The 20,669-nt window shown below is 42.4% G+C and overlaps 2 protein-coding genes across 2 annotated transcripts; one reads left to right on the forward strand and one right to left on the reverse strand.

The window, feature by feature from the left end:
- Nucleotides 1-6,826: 6,826 nt before the first annotated feature.
- gpr119 (G protein-coupled receptor 119) lies at nt 6,827-8,596 on the forward strand (the record flags this gene model as incomplete). The annotated part of the gene is made up of 2 exons (XM_079171860.1): nt 6,827-7,289; nt 7,911-8,596. The coding sequence occupies 2 exons, from the start codon at nt 6,827-6,829 to the stop codon at nt 8,594-8,596; spliced, it is 1,149 nt and encodes a 382-aa protein (XP_079027986.1).
- A 2,834-nt stretch (nt 8,597-11,430) lies between these two features.
- On the reverse strand, nt 11,431-18,910 carry LOC306705159 (dual specificity protein kinase CLK4-like; the record flags this gene model as incomplete). Its single annotated transcript, XM_079171861.1, has 12 exons — nt 11,431-11,583; nt 11,672-11,762; nt 11,953-12,032; nt 12,133-12,215; nt 12,329-12,458; nt 12,580-12,674; nt 13,356-13,522; nt 13,772-13,885; nt 14,037-14,103; nt 14,376-14,547; nt 15,263-15,348; nt 18,802-18,910. 12 exons carry the CDS (start codon nt 18,908-18,910, stop codon nt 11,431-11,433), a joined length of 1,347 nt encoding a protein of 448 aa, XP_079027987.1.
- Nucleotides 18,911-20,669: the final 1,759 nt, after the last annotated feature.

The raw sequence follows: 20,669 nt of genomic DNA on the forward strand, positions 1-20,669 counted from the left end.
TTCTTCTCTTTGAGGCTTAACGGCAGCACACACACACTCATGAACGCCATCTTCTGGAGGTAGTTAACTCCTCTAGATCAGTTCTTAATCAGACACAGAATGCCATAATTAATGGAATATAAGATGGAAAATCAAACACAGATTGTAATATAAAAATATGATGAAATAGAATTATACAATATGGAAAATAAAATACAATGAATAATAATAATACAAAATAAAATTCAGTATTGTATCATACTGAGGTGTTGATATATTTTTATATATATTATATATATTATATCAATATTTTGTTGTTTTTACAACCAAAACTTATTCTTGCAACACCCATCTTTTTCTGACACCAATGAATAAACGGATAGTGAGACTGTCCTCAGCAAAACAAAACTTCTGCCGTTGTTTTGTTCAAATGGCAAAAAATTGACAATATCTTCTACAATTTTCATTGCCATGAGCACCACAAACTAAAGTCCATTCACCTCAATTGTATTGGCGTCGAAGCACAAACCTCGGAGATATCACAAAAATGCATAAATAAAACCAAAACCAACAGTAAGTAACTCTTATAGGGACAGTGTGTAGCATTTAAGGGGGATCTATTGGCAGAAATGTAATATAATATTATTAAGTATGTTTTATTTAGTGTATGATCACCCGTTTTTGTTACCTCAGAATGAGCTGTTTATATCAACATAAGGAGCCGCTAATCTGTCATGCCCATTTTGCGTTTTCGCGTCAGGCCGCCGAAGTCCCGGAGAAGTTTCAGTCGGCTGCAATCTGCAACCTCGCCGCTAAATGCCGCCAAATTCTACATTGGCCCTGTTTGCACCTCCCCCTCTAACAAAGACTGGCCGATCATAGTGTAGCTTCGTCCAGCTCTGACCAGGGTCCCACAACTACCGGTCTCTGCTCCACAGACTCTCATCAATGGTTCCAGATGTTCTTCATGTTCAGGCTGGTTTAGTAGATTTGGAGCTCGTCATGTTAAATGTTGTGTAATAGGGATACACGTTACCCGGAGATGTTTGAAGGAGATAAACGTTTCTAGAACATTCTATGTAAGAACCTGTGGAGCTATACGTTAGCAGAGTACGTTAGCACATCATTAACTAGCGTTAGCACGTCAATGCTGTATGTATTTTAATGATTGTAACAGTGAATAAAGAGGAACAGTGTTGTTTCTTAATTTCATTGTCTTCTGTCTGGATCTCCAGATCATGTGTTGGTTCACTTTTACACTTTTTAACATATTTTCACTGCTGTATCAGTTTGACATCTTGGATATTTCCTTCAAACACATATTGTAGACCCTTCTGTCTGCTTCTCTCTCAAATCGCCTTTTTCCAAGAACTGGATACCATTTCTTCGGGGAGTGCAGTTAGTGACAGTGTGGGCTCCATGGTAACATAGCTCGCACAGCTTCACGGAGAAGCAGCGGGGGGTTCGACTCTGATTATCCTCAAATCCCTTTTGGACGATATCAGATATTTTCTTGAAAATAAATTCATACATGATGACTTTAGGTAGTTTTTTAAAACCAAATATTGGACCCGTGAAGACCTTTAGTATGTTGGTTTAAAGCTCACTAAAAAAACGATGCAGGGAAGAAGATTTGCGTTACATTACAACAATACTGCCACTCATTTTAAGCTGCAACCTACAAGCCTGATTCTTTAACCCTCATTCAGTAGAGCAGCAAAGCTCGCAGCAAACCCTCAAAATCTCCACCTCACACAGCAGATACACACATTGTTAATCTACGTCAGTAAAAAAAAATGTTCAGACACTCTTTTGCTTCCGAATCTGAAATATAGTCAGTAGCCCATTTCAGAAGAGCTGGTGGAAACTTCAAAGTCCAAGAGTGGAGTGGGACCACTTCCTCTTCCTCTGTTTCTTCTTCTTCTTCTTCTCTTCTAACCGCCGATGCACTACCAGAGGGCATGCCTGACAACAGCCACAGCGGCCGTGGACAGGTACCAGTTTTTTTTATAGAGTGGTGCGCAGCATTCGGATGACACGCTGGTAAAGCTGCTGGAAGACCGACGCCAGATTCCTGATGGAAATTAAGAAGAAGAGTGAGAAATGAACAGAGGCGTGAGGTCACAGTTTCTGAGCTTTTGCACTGCTAATAAAGGCATCAACCAAAAACAGACAACATGGAGGCTTCATAGTCCGAAACCAAGATGGCAAACTTTATTACTCCTTTCAACCATGACAAAGGCAGCGCACGATTCAGATTCACTCCTTTGGTTCTTCATTTTCACCATAAAAGCCCCAGACATATATGCTCTTAGAAGTAAGACGGGTTCTTCCTGAAGGTTTGAGGTTCTACCCAGGACCCTTGACTTCTGCAGAACTCCTTTTTGAATAAAAAGTTGTTTGGATGATAAAAGGTTCTTAATGGGACCCATAGTCTTACAAAGAACATGTGTAAACCATTTGTAAAAAAAACATTTTCAAACAAAGGACCCTTTTTGGAAGAAAGTTTTTCAAAGATTGTTGAAAGCATGCGTGTTAAAAGGAAACACCTTCAACGTCGTGGGGTTCTAGGGGAAACCTTTGAAATATAAAATGGTTCTCGATAGAGCTCCCTGGTTGGATTCTAGAAGAAACCCTTGAAATATAAAAGGGTTCTGGGTAGAACTCTCTGGGTAACTTCTAGAGAAAACCCTTTAAATACAATTGTGTTCCAGAGCAAACCCTTGAAATACAAATGGGTTCTTGATAGAACCCCCCGGGTGGGTTCTTGTTAGCAACACTAGAAGGTCTTAAGGTTTTGGATAGAGCCAGTAAACTATAGAAGGATTCTGGGTGGAACTTTTCACAGATGGTTCTAGGTACAACCCATAATGTTGGGTTCTAGGTAGAACCCTCTGAAAGGCTCCAAGGTGAACATTCACTGTCGTACAACTTTTAATAGCGCATCAGGGGACAGCATACGAACAATTGTGTGTTAATGTATTAATGTCTACACACAAAAACTCTGGTTTTCTGTAACAAAACGTTTGTGAATGTTGAACTCACAGACTCACCGAGCTCCGTTGGAGAAGCAGTTGCTGCGGTTTGGATTGAGGCAGAAGAGCGAAGCCACGCAGTAAACACAGCACAACAACATGGACAGCAGCCGTCGCTTTAAGGACATCTTCGGTCTGATAGAAACACAAATGCAACCACTCACACATTGTCAGCAGCAGAATATGAACAGGAAAAGTATACAGACAACGTACGCTACACAAAGCAGAGAGAAACAACACTCTTTCTTGGGCTCTTATTTTGAAAGTCTGGCATGTTACTCCAAGATTTTGGGACTGTATATAGGAAGTGGACGTAGTCACCGTGATATCACCCATTAGTTTGTGAACTAAAGTTTTGTAGCCTCAAGTTTGACATTTTGCCCATCGCGATCTCGTTTTTTTTGGAACCAGAAGTGACACGAGAGGGCGGAACTAAGTGCCGAAACGCTGAATAAGGAGTTTTTTAGGCGACCAAAATGCTACAGTTAACTTTCATGAACTGAAAACACACTGTGAAATAGTTAAAGTTGCAAGACAAAAACAAACAAAAACAGCAGACAACTCCCAGACTGGAACACAGTGCTAAAGACCTGTCAATCACTGTGTAGACAGGTCTCTACCAGAGACGTATACGACGTCTCTACGTCACTCCTTCTCATTCCAAATATGGTCACTTCCTGTTCATCAGTTGCAAAAAAGCCAAGATGGCGACGGACATAATCCAAGATGGCGAGCACAAAATTGCCGAACTCGAGGCTTCAAAACGTCAGTTAAAAGCCCCAGCTCCTCCCGAAGGCCACAAACCACTCTGAAAACTTCACTCACATAACATCATTATCATCATCATCATCATCATCATCATCATCATCATCATCACCTTAACAATCCTGTAGAGAAGAACTCTTTCCTGACAGACTGATCTTCCAAAACTGGAAAAGAAAAACCTCCTCTCTTTGGATGAAATAAAACACACGCCCCCGTCTTCTTGGACACAGATCCCAGGTGGAGTTACAAGAATCCGTGGGAGCAGTTTGGAGGATGGTGTTGGCAGAGGTGTAAACAGGAACCACTGGGTGCTGCTGGGCACCGGGCACAATTACTGCTGACCCATGCGTTGTTTTGAAAGGTCCTGAAAGGTCTAGCAGGGGTGAATAACATTCCTACATTGTGTGTCTGTTGGAGCTATTTTGGTTTGTTGGGAGGGAAGAGGGAGGAGAGGGGGGGTATTAAAAAAGAGAATCTTTCCTCTCAGGTGGTGGACTTACGTTGAACTGCTGCTGGCTGAGACTGTTGTGTCGAGGTTTGAGGTGGGTCCGGTTTAACTCTCGAATCGTAGAATCAGCGTCTGATTTAATGACAAATGCACATTTTCAAAGTCTAACAGGACCCACAAAGAAAAAATCAAACTAGAGATGGACGTCATAAACTCATGTTTACAATATTTACTAAGGTGATAAATCAAGTGACAAGTCTGATCTGGATACAATGATTCTGTTTCCCAGGTTCAGCATATGTTAGCATGCTAATTAGCACTAAACAAAAGTATTGAAGAAAGTGAAATTGTGATCTGATGATGGGCTTTAGATGAAAAGTGATGAAAAGTGATGAAAAGTCTGAGGATTTGACATCATTAAAGTCACTATGAGGAACTTAAATTTGGTGGTGATTCTGTTGGTCCCTGTGGACCAAAGTGGTAGTGTTTCTGAGCACCAGACTCTCTTTAGAAAACCTGACAGTCTGCCCCTCTCAGACCTGGTTCTGGTTCTCCCGTTGTCTCCCTTCCCTCCAGCAGGTCCAGCAATATGTCCTGGGTCTCCAGCAGCGTGGTGTCGGTGTTGACTCCCAGAGAGGAGAAGCTCTGCTCCTGAAGGAGGAGGAGGAGGAGGAGACGCTACTGCCGGGAGCTGAGCTCTCCTCCTCCGGAGCTCCGGATCTGGGTCTGTCCACGGTGGACCGGTCTCTGCTGGAGGATCTGGGTCTCTCCATCTTACAGACTGTAGCTGCTACTCACTGAAGCAGTTGTGATGCCAGGTGATGCTCTGAGTGTTTGCAGCTAATGAGAAAGCATCATTAACCACATCTATTTGTGTGTGAATCTTAGTGGAAAATGGTCCCATCAGGCCAGATGTCTCTCCTGAGGGCTGTGGGGCCAGAGCAGGACGGCAGCCAGCAAGCAGGCACGCACGCACGCACGCACGCACGCACGCACGCACGCACGCACGCACGCACACACACACACACACACACACACACACACACACACACACTGTTTGTGTTTCATGTCAGCGAATGGATTTTTAGTAAACTTCCTGGTATTTTATTAACACTATCTCTAATCAATACAGCACATAGAGCACTAAAACAACATTTTTCATCCACAGATCAAATTTGCTTTCATCACATCTTCTTCTAGACTAGTGGAAAGATTTATTTTACTACTTTGTCTATTTGCGTCAGTAATGAAGTGGTGAAGCTTCATGGTGATATCTATGAGTTCATGTTTTGACCCTCTTCACCTGTAGAGTCTCTAAATGTCTGTAGTTGAACTAAACATCTCTTTAAAGGACGTTTTCTCTAAATGAGTTTGTTCTCAGACAGAAATCTCCACTTCAGCAGCTCTTACACACACCAAACGTTACACTTTCATTCCTCCCTATGTTCTGAAGGTTAACACAGAGGGGTTTGTTCACACATCACTCACAGACTCATTTATACTACATGTTATTACTAAAAACATGGAGAACATAGATTTTTCAAAGGCTGTTGACAGTATTTTGTGACATAATATCATAAATTCCTTTTGTAAAAACCTTTGACTCTAATATGTGAACAAAATGAAACAAGAATTTTGAACCTGGATTTATTCAATGTTCACATTTCTGGTCTGGAGATTTATGCAAATGTGCACACGTATACTGATGAAATGATGCCTAATTTGCATATTTAGAAAATTTGCAAAACAAACAATTATTGTCTTAAAAAATAATCATCTGGCAAAATGTCATTGTGATATCTATTAGTTATGCGGCAGCAAATTCCATCATAGATGATTATGCTTGATTAATTAATATCTCGTCCTATCTGTCTTTAATTTATTTATGTTCATGGAAACATGTTAAACAAAGTTATGTTCCGTTATGTCAGGTTTGGTACTTCACGGCGCATAAGCACCAACCAAGATTTTGTTTAAAAAAATGTTTATTCTTGGTTAAAAATGATAAGTAGATGTTTAAAAATAGAGATTTTCTTGCTGGGAGCTGGGACAAGGGTCAATCCAGCAGCAACTGATGAGCAGCGGAAGGGTTTGCATGTGTGTGTGTGTGTGTGTGTGTCTATAGACAGAGTGTGTGTGTGTATGTGTGTGTGTGTGTGTGTGTGTGTGTGATAGAGGGGAGGAGACAGGCGAGACCTGCTGATAATGCTGTGAGTGTTTCTGTCCTTTTTTCCATTTGTTAAACGGGATTCTAAGGACTCGGGTGAGACCGGTTGGATCGAATGGATGTTTAAGCAACAGATTATCTTCCTTAAACTTTTGATGTGAGTCACTATGGAAACGTTACACGACACTGGATCAACAAAACGGGACTCTTCAATGTCGCGGTGACTGCACACACCGGCGTGGCGCTCCTCAGCCGATGAAGTGCTGTCACATGTCGGAGCCTCTTGGAGTTCTTTGACATTTTAGTTTTTGAGCCAGCAACTGCTGTAAAGGCAATGTCAGCTCTGTGGATTTCCCCTTAAAATCCTTTTTTTGGTCATATTTGAGTGCCGAGCCCACTGTTACCATGATTCCCAACGGGTCACCGCGGGTGATGGGCGTGATCTTGAGCATCGCCTCCTGCCTCATCATCTCCACCAACCTGCTGGTGGCGGCCGCTCTGCTGAAGCTGCTCCTGAAAAAGAGAAGCCAGAGCTGGTGCTTCGTCCTCAACTTGGCGCTGGCTGACGCCCTGGTGGGCGTGGCCATCACGGGCCTGGCCACCGAGGACTTCAACGGCAATGACGCTGCTCAGAACCAGCGGATCCTCGTCGGCGCCGCCGATCCGCCAACCAACGCCACGCCGCCCGCTCAGGGCAAGGCCCGGTGTTTGATGCGGATGGCCTTCGTGACGTCGCCCTGCACGGCATCCATCATGTCCATGTTCCTGATCTCGCTCGACCGCTACGCGGCCATCAAGATGCCGCTGCGGTACTCCCAGCTGTCTGGGAAGGGGATAGCGGTCGGGTCCATGCTAGCTCTGTGGATCAGCTCCCTCACGATGGGATTCTTGCCAGGTGAGACTGAAAAAATATAATGCGGTTCTCATACAGCGTTTGTAGCTATATCTGTGAAAAATGATGTGTGTAAAGACTACAAAACCCCACACAGGGCAGGTGTGTGAAACAAGAAGTCAACGTTAATTTAACTGCCACGTAAGTTGCGTACTTCAGTTAAGCCACTTCCTTAGTTATTTTAACCCAAACCACAATCTTTTACTAACGTTAACCAAGTAGTTTTGTTGCCTAAACCTAACAAAGCATTCCACAATCTTTTCCAAAACCTAATTAAGTATTTTACGATCTCATCCAAAACCTAACTGAGAAGTTGTTGGACTTTCATCGGAAAACATATGAATTGTGAGGAGTAACTTCATTCGCAAGATATCATAGGAACCGTTGAATGAGGATACATTTAAGGGTATGAAAAACATACAACTTCTTGATTATTGATGTGTTATGGTAAAGGAAGCTGGCGTTAAGAACAGAATAGCACGGCGTGTTGCAACTGATGTAAAAAAAAGGTCAAGTTTGAGGAATACATCCATGAGTTTGGAGGTTTATCAGCATGTTGATGGACTTTGAGGATGGTTTTCTAGAGTGTCGTATGCCAAATAACCAATGTCCTCTGTTCCTCAGTCATGGTTCGGCAGCTGCAGGCGGACGGGTACGAAGGCTTCTGTGCCTTCTTCTCCGTCATCCACAAGGTGGGCATGATCGTGCTATTTAGCGCCTGCTTCTTCCCCGTGCTCTCCGTGTTCCTTTACATCTACCTGGACATCCTGAAGATCGCCTGCAGCCACCAGAAGCAGATATGCCAAGTCAGGCAAGCTGGTTCCAGGACGGAAAACCAGCAACACTACGAGCATCAGCACCAGCACCAGCACCAGCTGAGGAGCCATTACTGGAGCCATGTCAAGGCCCTGAGGACGGTGGGGGTGCTGGTGGGCTGCTTCTTGGCCCTGTGGTGCCCCTTCTTTGTGGTGTGCATAGTGCACGTTTTCTGTGAAAGCTGCAAACTCACCAGCGTGTTGGAGAATCATCTGTGGCTGTTGGGGCTGTCCAACTCCCTCATTAACCCTCTGGTGTACGCCTTCTGGCAAAAGGAGGTGCGGCTGCAGTTGGCGGCCATGTTTTCCTGCTTTACAGGCGGGTCGCTGGCCGCCGGACCACCAGGTGTCCCAGGGAGGTTTGACTCGCAGCCACCCGTGCTGACTCAAGCCGGTGCTTCTGGTGGAGAAACCCTCAACCCGTCGCTGTTGAGGCCGATTATCGGCAACCACAAGGAACACACTGTGCCACTATCTGCCACCAGCAGCTTGTGAAGGAAACCAGAGAAACAGTGGGAACAAAAATATGGTATTAGTCGTTGTCTGACCTGATTCAAACCCATTCCTTGAGGCCTGAGCCCAATCCGACAACTAAAAAAGTAAACTCCAATTTACAGATCATCTATCACCATGACTTCAGAAGTAATCAGGCAGCATACTTCCTGTTCTGAAGAGTGAAATCAAAGCTTCATGTGTTAAAGCTGCATTCTCTCTAATGTCCATCAGGGGGCGACTCCTCTGATTGTATAGAAGTCTATGAGAAAATGACTCTACTTCTCTCTTGATTTATTACCTCAGTAAACATTGTAAACATAAGTTTATGGTCTCAATCTCTAGTTTCAAGTCTTCTTCAATACAGCATGATGTTCATTTAGTAAATTATGGTCCATTTAGAGTCAAACAGACCACAAAGCAGGGTATGTGGTTTATGGTCTATATACCATATAGTCGCCCCCTGATGGACAGTACAGAGAATGCAGAGATTTGCAGAGGACACTGTGCGGAAAACCCAACAAAAAAGTTGACTGTGATGTTAAAAACAGGGATGGAAAAAAGAAAAACTAAAGTCTTAATTAAAAGTTTGCTTCAGAATCAGTTCCTCCTTGGTGTGTGGTGTGTGTACTTTTTTTGGTAAAGAATATTAGGGAAGATTTAAGTTGAATTTATTCGTCTGCAGTGACGGTGCTGTTGGTGTTCTCCAGGGAGCATGACAATTAAATACTAGGATACTTTTATGTCGTTCGAGGCTATGATTGGGCTGCTTTTTGTACTGTTCAGAATTTAAAAAGCTAAATCTACAATTAAATACATCCTATTTAGCAGCTCCGCTAAAACACTTAGTTACGAAATGAGACAATCTCCAGAAGCGTCAACATAAAACCTATGGTTCACAGATACAAAAACTAACAGGACAGTTAAACATGTCCACACTAACCACCAGAGAAAAAGAAACTAAAGCATTCGAGTCCCGTATTTCCTTTATAAATCGTTGTATTTTGGCGTTAAATGTTTGTTATCTCCTCTGTGTAGTAAATTGAGGCAGCAAAGGTCACGAGACAGGCTGGAACCCACCAAATGATACGTAAACTGAATGCCTTGGCCCTCAGACATGCTTTGTTTTATACTGTTTTATTCCATCCATGTGATTTAGGAGCTTTAAACTGATGGTTGTGAGATAACAGACGAGACTGTTTCATAGCTGGATAAATATTTGGTCACGGAAACTTCCTCGGCTGCTTGAATCTTGATAAATGTCAGCCTGTTTCAACAAAGCAGTTACACATGTTTACTTTAGACCGGCAGACTGGAGTGTCTGCATGAAGGTAGGGTGTGTATACATACGTATATATATATATATGTGGTTTCAGCAGCATTCACCTAAAAGGAGCCTCTATCAACTTGGAATAATGCGTGAACACTCTGTTCTATGTCTTCTCAGTACAAGTCCCAGTTCCATAGATACATGGATAGATTACTACTAAATGACAACAAAGAGACACAAAATGACAAAAAAAACACTAATTTGATTCCAAAGAGACACAAAAGCATTACAAAGAGAGATACAATAATTACAAAGAGAAACAAAATGATGAAAAGAAGCCCACTGATTGATTACAAGAAGACACAAAATGACAAAAAACAACACAAAAAGATCACAAAGAGACGCACAATTATTACAGAGACCAAAAAGTAAAATGATCCATAACGACTACGAAGAGATGCAAAACAACAAAAAAGCGGCAAAAGCATCACAAAGTCTGTGTGTCCGGCTCCCACAGTACCTACAAGACGTGCAGGTTCTTCTCGTCTTGTACACAGTCTATCTTTATAAGATGCTGTTTTTATCATGTGTGCCATGCAGTGAGAACAATGTTATCACAAACGACAGAAATATGAACAAACTTAATGTAAAATTTTTTAGTTATTAAAACTTCACGTCAGGGTAAGAATACTTTTATTTAATCAAAAGTTTGGCTGCTCTACTCACCTCCATCAACAGGAGTATACAGTGGAACAACAGAATCAAGACACATCAAAATGCAAAATATTTGCTGACAATAATGAATCAATGAAGGAGATCACAGAAATATTCTTCTAAACGTTTTCACAAAAAACATGCGGACTGTTGGATCATGATGAGATTTTTAAAAATGACTTCAAGTAGACAGGAATGCTCTCTGAAATGAAATGAAAATGATCCAACTCATCAACTCCAAAGCAGTTTTGTATTTTGTAGCGCTTGAAGCTACGAGGAACTTTCATTTCCTGTTGATTCTGGCGGCCCCTGTGGACTAAAGTGGTAGTGTCTCTGAGCACCAGACCCTTTAGAAAATCTCTCATTTTACTGCAGCAGGGTCTGACAGTCTGCCCCTCTCAGTCCTGGTTGTGGTTCTCCCGTGCCTCCCTTCCCTCCAGCGGGTCCAGCAATACGTCCTGGGTCTCCAGCAGCGTGGTGTCGGTGGAGGAGGAGGAGGAGACGCTGGAGATGCTGCTGCTGCCGGGACCTGAGCTCTCCTCCTCCCTCCGGAGCTCCGACCGCAGGTCCAAGGCTGCAGGTGAAGCTGGACCTGGGTCTGTCCACGGTGGACTGGTCTCTGCTGGAGGATCTAGGTCTCATCTGATTGCACCAGAATCCGACCCGGTGGCACAGATGACGAGCATTAAGAAGAACTCTATAGAAATAGACCATCTTCTCTCTGATGGTCTCTTTACTGATGGAGGTCTAATAGAGGATCAGGACTAAACTGAGACTGGTTCAGGACCAGTTAAAAGTTCCTCACAGTCACTTTAAATTACAGTCTGAGGTATATGTTGAATGTGTGTGTGTGCTAGCTGCGCTGTTTCTGCACCCTCATCGGGCTGAAGAACGGGTGCCACAGCGCCTCCTCCAGCGTGATGCGTCTGTAGACGTCGTACTCCAACATGCAGCCGAGCAGGTCGAACAGCTGCCTCTCCTCCTCGCTCTTCCTCTGCATGAGCTGCTGCGAGACGAACGAGACAAGTTACTCTTTGGTTCACTGCTGCTTAACTTTACGGCTGCAGCTGATTGACTGATTGTGGTTTGTGTACCTTGAGAGGTTGACAGTGTTTCCTGATGTAATCGTCTGACGAGCTCTGATCGTCCCGATTGAGACCTTCGTTGTGCACGTAATGCTGCTTTCTAGGAAAAGATGGTGAAATACTTATTTACATGCTAGATGAGACCAGCATGGTGAAAGTCTCATGTTTGATCCAAACCATGAATCCACCCCGACCTCCTCACGTGTACTTTGATGCCCCCCTGAGACTGAACCAGATCAAGACCCTAACTGGCCTAACTGGAGGATTTGGGGGTCCAAGGAGGACGTTACCTGGTCTGTTTCAGCAGGTGGAGGGGAATCGGTCCCAGGATTCTCTCCATCATGGCCAGATGTTCTTTACTGTCGTGGGTCTGAAACAACACACAGGATAGAAAAAACTCACAGCTGTTCCTGTGTGTGTGTGTGTGTGTGTGTGTGTGTGTGTGTGTGTGTAGGGGGGGGGGGGGGTACCTGGAAGAGTGAGTGTCCCAGGTAAAACTCCATGAGAACGCAGCCCAAACTCCAAACATCACACGACTGGTTCCAGCCCAGATCTGAAACACACTCAGTTAAAACCAGAAGCACGGACCATTTAGTCATTATGTGTGTGTGTGTGTGTGTGTGTGTGTGTGTGTGTGTGTGTGTGTGTGTGTGTGTGTGTATGTACCCAGTATGACTTCTGGAGCTCGGTAGTGGCGTGTTGACACCAGGGATTCGTGGTGTTTGTGGTCGAATGTGGCGGTGCCAAAATCCACCACCTTCACATCCAGACTCCTCAGCTTCCTCTCCTCACACTTCTAACACACACACACACACACACACACACACACACACACACACACACTCACTGCTGAACATCCCTCACTACTTGGCGAATATATTTCTTTAATTTTTTGGGCTGTTAAAAAATGCATTTACCATCTCGTGGTTGAACTCCAGGTCGTAGTCGGAGCAGACGAACAGGATATTCTCCGGCTTCAGGTCTGTGTGAGTCAGCTGGTTACGATGCAGGACTGTGGAACACACACACACACACACACACACACACACACACACACACACACACACACACGCACACACACACACACATTGTAACTGTGTTCTTCTTCAGTTGGTACCATTAAACCATCGCAGAAGAAGAACAGGAAACAAGTCAATAAAAGAGCTTCAGTGAAACACTCTCACACTCACACACACAGTGTGTTTGGTTTTTTAACTGATGCTTCTTGTTATTGAGAACGAGAATTTGTTTATTGACAGTTTGCTATATTTACTGTTCATTTTATTTAATGTTTAGCTTTATTTTACTTATTTGTTTCATGTTAGATTTGAATAAATACATATAAAATGAAATGGTTGTTACTGTCTATTCATATTCATCAACATGAATCCTTTGGTTTATGACTGTAAACGAACGGCATATCGTTTTGTTTCCATTGTCTCCTTTCCTTTAGTAAAGGATGGTCCTGTGTGTCCTATGCTGAAGGAGATAGGAAAGGAAGCATTGAAGCACCTTTCCTTAGAGAATTCAAACATCTTGGAGACACTGAGATACTTCTGGGTCATTTTACTCAGTTAGAAACCTTCTGAAGAAAAAAAAAGACTTTTCAAACCGCGGCCACAGATAAGGTTGAGGTCAGGGGGTCAGAGGTCACACACACACACACTCACACACACACACACACTGGACTCACAGCAGACAGCTCTGAAGAGCTGGAAGGCCATGTGTCGGATCTGCTCCACGCTGAATGGCAGGAAGTCGTTCAGGCGCTGGAAGTCGAAGGTGCTTAGGCCGAGCAGCTCGAACACGATGCACATGTGACCCTCGTGGTCGAACCAGTCCAGCATCCTCACACAGGCACTGGGGGGGGCAGAGAGAGTCAGGGTCCGTTAATTAGAGGCCGAGCTTTAGTCCTCAGGTGAAGATTAAAGGAATACACTACAGGTGAATAGGGTAACAAATAAAACTAATAGACATATTTGAAATATTTTTTGTAAACCAAGTTTTTGTTGGTTTTGTATACCAAGTCTACCAAATTTGGTAGAAATCGACAGATACAAACAGACAAAGCAATGAAATAATAAATGAATAGTTAAAGAATCCACTCACAATCTGTTGTTGTCATCCAGCGTGTTGATCTCCTCCAGCACGGAGATCTCAGACTTCGCCACTTCACGGAAACACTCGATGTTCCTCACGATCTTCACGGCGACACGTTCGTCTCTGATGAACACACAGTACATTAACGTCTTTCAGTTTACGGGACGATTAAACTGTTAAATAAAATAAATGAGGATGTTTCCATGATGGATGGAGACCAGAGAAGTTCTACGATTGGACAGATTTGGATGAGAGAATCTCTTCAGAAGCTTACTTGTCTCTGTCGATGCACTCCACCACTTTTCCAAAGGCTCCCGCTCCCAAAGTAAGTACCACCTCATCTGGAGAAAAGGACAGAGACACAGTTATTCTAAGTGTGGGTCGTGGAAACAGACATTCAGAATTATTCTTTATTCTGAATGTAGCATTTTCTGATTTAGGAGCTTTTTTTGCAACGTCATTAAGAGTATGAGTCTCAATTGTGTGTTTTTTCTTTGACTGTTTACGGCGTCGGATTCTGTTCTCGTGAAATAGTTTTCAACCAGTTAAACTGCAAGAAAACCAGTGTTTGAATATCAACATCTTTAAAAAAACAAAGACTGGTGTTCAGTACATCTTCCTTTCATCAGGAGGCCGACGTGATAGACCAGGTGACCCTCTTCATCCTCATCACAGCTCTCTCCCTTCTGACTCTTCTTTCCTCCATCATCATCATCATCATCAGCGGCATTGACAGCGCTGTCGCCATCAAAAGCCGATTGAAGCTGGAGCGAGTTGTCGTCAGGCTGAGTTTGGTGTTGACAAACGACGCAAACGGAGGAAGACGAAGCGATGAAGGCAGGTGTGTGACAAACAGACAAGAGAAAGACAATTTAAAATCAGTCATAAAATCACTTAATTCCAACGGGGATCAGTTTGAACTTAAATCACACAAAACCACCAAGAAATAGAAGAATAGTGATGAAAGTTCTGTCCGAAGGTAAAACCGTACGAGTGTCAAGAACACAACTGACCCTTGAACAGCAGAATTCATCAAAAATAACCGTATCATACAACGGTTTGTACCATATCCTCATTTTTCATGCATTTTTCTACAAAGTTAACAACAAAGATCATGAAATACTTAGTTAGGTTCAGGAATATATAAATATAAATAGATTTCGTTGTTGGATCATAGTGACTTTCTCTCTGGTGTGACGTTACATTCTAGGTTTCTCCACCAAATACATGTTTATATCTGGTCAGTAAACATTGGTCCTCTTGTTAATGTATTCTCACTAATAGAACACAGATCTGAAAAGTCACTTTGTTAAGGTTTCATTCTCCGTCTTTGGTGGTTAATGTCTTCACATAGCTATCGCACTACGTTGACAAACTCAGTGCTTAACACTTACGTCGTTAACAAACTTAGTGTGTCTAAACAACACGTATTTCCAGATTAAATGGGAAATGTTAAATCTTTTATATTTTTAGGGTAAAACACGAGGAAGAGAATCTCACCGAGTTACTAGTTTCTAAGGAGCCGCAGAGCTCGAAGCTTCCAGTCTTTCTGTCGGCGCGGTCGTCTGTTTTTGGGTCATCGGCGTCTACAAGTAGACCAAATGACAGAAAGACGATTTACTGTTAATGTAATAAACACTTTGATCTGAAGCGACGAGCACCAGCATCACAAGTGTATGATTCAGACACATTTTAAAGAAACTTAAATTATCAATAAAAACACTGAATACTTACTTGTTGTAAAATTCAACCAAGTTGTCTCTGTGATGAATAATTATGAGCAGGTTTGAGTAACAGTTAATGCACAGAAACAGTGTATTATTTCCAATAAATCACTCACTTCTGGAAGGAAAACACTTTTTTTCTGCTCATGCCATCATCTGAAGGTTCTTTATGCTCCTACTGACTCAGTGTGAGCTCCACTAAACATGTTACATTTTAAAGGTCCGGTGTTATGTTTTTGTGTATAAGTGACTAATGGGGAAAACGGTGTTTTACAACATCAGTGTTTGCTTCTTTTTGCCACTGACAGATTGTTATTGTATGTTTCTGCCAATATTATGGATGAAAATCAGTACCGAACCAAATCGTTCCCATTCATCAGGTTGACAAAAAGAATACAACAACATGGGACAATTGAGTCCAGTTTGAAGAATACCAAAAGTCACCCATGACCAAAACACAAGTGGAAACAGAAGGTTACCTTTCAAAGACCCATATTCGTTGTCCTTCTTGCACATAGCGCTGCTGCACACGCTGGGCTCTGAAACCCCAATGTGGCCCCTCTGGAGGTCTGCTGATAGCTGAAGAAGAAGAAGAAGAAGAAGAAGAAGAAGAAGAAGAAGAAGAAGAAGAAGAAGAAGAAGAAGAAGAAGAAACACAAGCTGAGATAAAAGAAATTGTCAGACTGATGGTCTTCCGCGTAGTATAGCTTTGTCAGCTCGCTTTAAAAGAAAAAAATCATCAATGCTCATGCTAACTGTTTTTAAATATTAACTTTAGCGCTAGCATACAACCTTTACCTTTTTTTATGCAGTAGCTTTGTGGATATTTTTAAACTAAATAAAAAGTCGGGGTGTCATTGGGATTCATCCTCTGGGAACCAAAATGTCACAGACATCCATCCAGTAATCATTGAGATACTTAATTCTGGATTAAATTGGACTGACGGACCTTTATTGCCAAACCTGTAGCTAACAAGACAAAACACGAAAATGCATACCATGAATATCTTAACAATAGTTAACAGGAGCATTAAAACTTACTTAAGATCTGCCGCTGCACCTGAATGAAGAACAATGGTTCCTGAGAGTAAAAGTCAAAAAGTCTTCTTTCTGCTTTGTAAAGCTGGAAATGTTTAATTTGGATCCAGAATACATTTAAATGTCTCTGCAGAGCTCACAGCTCTTCCTCTGTGCTCTGCCTGGTATTTAAACCCTCCGTCCTCCACAGCCCTTGATCTCCACCGGGACAAAGATTCCCCCCCTCCTAATGTCCTGTTCTCTGTTTTCCTAAGCACATAGTGTTACATAACTCCAACCTACAACTGTCTCTGTCGTTGCCTGGCCTTTGGAAAAACGGCTTCGTCACGAGTCCCGAGACAGCAGGTCGGCTTCCAGAGGAGAGAAGAACATGAAACTATAATGATTCCTTCGGGAGGAATTAGGTTTTCATTGGATAAGCTACAGTGAAAATATATGTTTGGAGTATTATGTCAGCAGAACATTCATGGATTAAGTTTGAAAAAAATTAATTGTGTTTGTTTGCTTTTTTGATACAAGTTGATTTGATTGTTTAATTTAGAAATTTCATTAAAATGTGCAACAGCTGCGGCACTCAGCCCCAAACCCATTGTGTCCTTCTGAAGACGTAAAACTTTAAAAACTCTAATTCATAGTTTCATTTTTTAAGGGGCAGAGTGCAGAGAGCATTTTCTTTTTCAGCTGGGAGTTGTGAAGTGAATGCTGCATATTTTAGGGGTAATATTTTCTGCACATAGTGATCTAGTTAGTTTGTATCTGGCAGCAGGACAGCGTATGGGATCGGCTCAAAATAAACTAGCGTGACAATGTTCATGGCTATTAAGGACAAGCAGTATCATGGTTCACTGATGTGTTTGTAATGGAGCTCTGTGGTAGTGAGGGAGAGAATACATCAGGATTAACCAGGCGGAAATTCCCATTTTTGAAAAGTGAAGCCGATGCTTCATGTGTTAAAGCTGCATTCTCTCTAGTGTCCACCAGGGGGCGACTCCTCTGGTTGTATAGAAGTCTATGAGAAAATGACTCTACTTCTCTCTTGATTTATTACCTCAGTAAACATTATAAACATGAGTTTATGGTCTCAATCTCTAGTTTCAAGTCTTCTTCAATTGAGCATGATGTTCATTTAGTAAATGATGGTCCATTTAGAGTCAAACAGACCATAAAGCAGAGTATGCTTAAGGGCGGGGCTACCTACGTAACTCCTCTGTCGTCCAAATGTGGTCACTTCCTGTTCACTGGTTGACAGAAAACCAAGATGGCGACGGACAAAATCTCCGATCTGGAGGCTTCAAAACCACACTCCATAAACTAACAGTCTGTGGTATAAACAGACAAACTTGTTTGTAAAATCACATTATTTGGTTTTGCTCTGACAATAAGAAATGCAAAGAATACTGTCAGCCATATCTTCTGAACTTGTGTCTTTTAATTCCAGTAAATCAGGTTTCCAGAGGGTGATTGACATCTTGACAACATGTCCACAAGCTTACAGTTTGCTTCTCCTCTGTCTTCATGCAATGAGAACCTCTCTCTCTCCCTCTTCCACAAATAGCAGACATGCCATTCACAGTTGGGGTTTCTCCCTTCACGTTATTCATCGTTTCATCACCTCCTCCTCCACTCCTGCATCTGTTGCTATGCCATTTCTACCTATGCAGCAGATTTTTATATTCTCATTCGTCCACACTTCTCCAAGCAGGAGAAAGTTAAGAATGTTCCTTTAAAAAAACACAAAGGATTTTTTGGGGTTTCTCTTTCATGTATATTGAAATATTTCCATGCTGTGGTTGACTGGCCAGTAAAAGCTGAGGGTCTTTGCTTTTTATAGCCAACAGTGTGAAGGAGTGTTAGAGCTTCCAGGGCAGGAATGGATCCGAGCCTCCCGGCTCAGCTGTCCCCGATTGACTGTAAATCAGCTCTGAGGACGACTCACTGCTGCTGACAACATGTAGGACAGTTGTGACTCACTTAATTAAGATCCTCCAGCACTCACTACTCACCAACAACTGTCAGGAGGTTTCTCTCTGCATGCAGCTTGATAGGCGGCCACCAAGCCTTAATGTGTCTGGAGTGTGTTAGTACCATAGACTGTTTATAACAAGTGGACGTATTCACCGTGACAACACCCATCGGTTTGTGGACTAGAGTTTAGAAGCCTCCAGTTTGGCATTTTGACCGTCGCCATCTTGCTTTTTTGGTCATTGCCATCTTGGTCTTTAGCTCTCGCCATCATGGTATTTGGCTCTCGCCATCATGGTCTTTAGCTCTCGCCACCTTGGTCTTTGGCTGTCGCCATCTTGGTCTTTGGCTGTCGCCACCTTGGTCTTTGGCTGTCGCCATCATGGTCTTTAGCCATCACATCTTGGTCTTTAGCCATCACCATCTTGGTCTTTAGTGTCATATTCTTGGTTTTTGGCCATCAAGATCTTGGTCTTTGGCCATCAAACACACTGTGAATGGGTTAAAGCTGTTGGACGAAAACACGGACAACCCCCCGACTGGACAACGCTGTGTCAATCACAAGGTAGCTCTGCCCTAAAGCAAACCCTGCTTTATGGTCTAATTGACTTTAAATAGACCAGAATTTACTAAAAGGACAGATTGTTTTTCTCTGCACCAACGTGTAGGACAAACTCACTGACTGTCTGGAATTACCATGCTGATTGTTGACGCTTTGGCGCCATTCGTTTTCTTCCTTGAATGAGATATGATCTAATTCACTAATTTCACAGTTCATCTGATACGGCTTAAAATACACTTAGATGAAATCCAACAACGGCCCACAAAGCTCTGACAATGAGCACTATGCCTGTTAACCACACTGCACATTAGTGTGTGCAGCACTGAGTCATGGAGCATGCCAATTATACTGAATCACAGAAGGAATTTAGTCTTTTTACATCCTGAGTGAAAGAGGCTTTGAAACACTTGTTTATCTATTTTATTAATAAAAAAAAAATTTTGTAAAAAAATAACGCCAGAAAAAAAAGATGAAAACGTAATAAAAAAAAAAAGATCTTGACAGTCATTAAAATGACAAACTTTCTTGAAATATTTACTTAACATTTCCAAAATAATGAGAAACTTAGTCAAAAATACGGACGTAGTATCTCAAAACAATGACTCAGTATCGCAATATAAGAAACTTCCTTGAAATAATTTGACTTTTGAGTTACTAAGTCATAATTTTGAGATACTAATCCTTATTTTGAGATATATAGCTATCATTTTGAGGTACTAATTCCTGATTTAATTTTAAATGCTGTTGACCCAGAGAGATTCCAGCTCTTACTGGACTTGTATCTCCATGTTTTTTTTTTTTGCTTACCTGTCTTTGCTATTGAAGCTGTGATGTCTTCTGCTGCTGTCACTTTGCTTGTTTGGTCTCCTGTTGGTCTGTTAGAATCACTTTCTCTCCTCTTTTCTTCCGCTTCCTCCCACCCGAGTCTCCCCCAGGGGAGTAACCAAAACACTTGTAGCTGCCAAACAAGGAGAGACAAGAACTGGCGTCCGTGGTCCAATAAAACATTATGTCCCACAGAAAACCAAGACGTGAACATTCCTGCGCACTTCTAGGCCGTAAAATCCTCAGCCAGCTGCAGTGAAAAGGGACACGGGGATCTGCTCCAGCCTCGACCCCCCCCGGGCCTGAACCAGCAGGGGCTCCTCTTTCGTCCCGCAGGAGAAAACATAGTGTTCTGTGTCAGGTAATAATCTAGTATTGCATACTAGATTATTAGGACATGTGGATGACAGTGCTATGCCTCATGACACTTATTATTATTATTATTATTTCTTTGCCTTTTATTAGCGAGGACAGGGCCGCGGGTCGGACTCGAACACGGACCCCTGTGGTGAGGGCTCAGAAATGTAATACCTCTGGTTTGTTTTCTATTTCAAAACCCTCAAGAAATGTAATACATTTTTCTTTTTTTTCAATTTGACCAAAATTCCTTTTCCGTCAGTTCATCTAGAACGACTTTATAAATGTGACTAATTCTGTGCAATTTATTTAGTACGTTCTGTAATGTTCTCTTCAAGTAAACATCGAACTTCAACGTAAGCCCAAGTCGTGTACCTGCGTCCATCACAACAAATACATCACAAAGTCCTGCCGTTGGGTTTAAGTCCTGCTGTTGGGT

Source organism: Pholis gunnellus (assembly GCF_910591455.1).
Source record: "Pholis gunnellus genome assembly, chromosome: 13".
NCBI classification, from domain to species: Eukaryota; Metazoa; Chordata; class Actinopteri; order Perciformes; family Pholidae; genus Pholis; species Pholis gunnellus.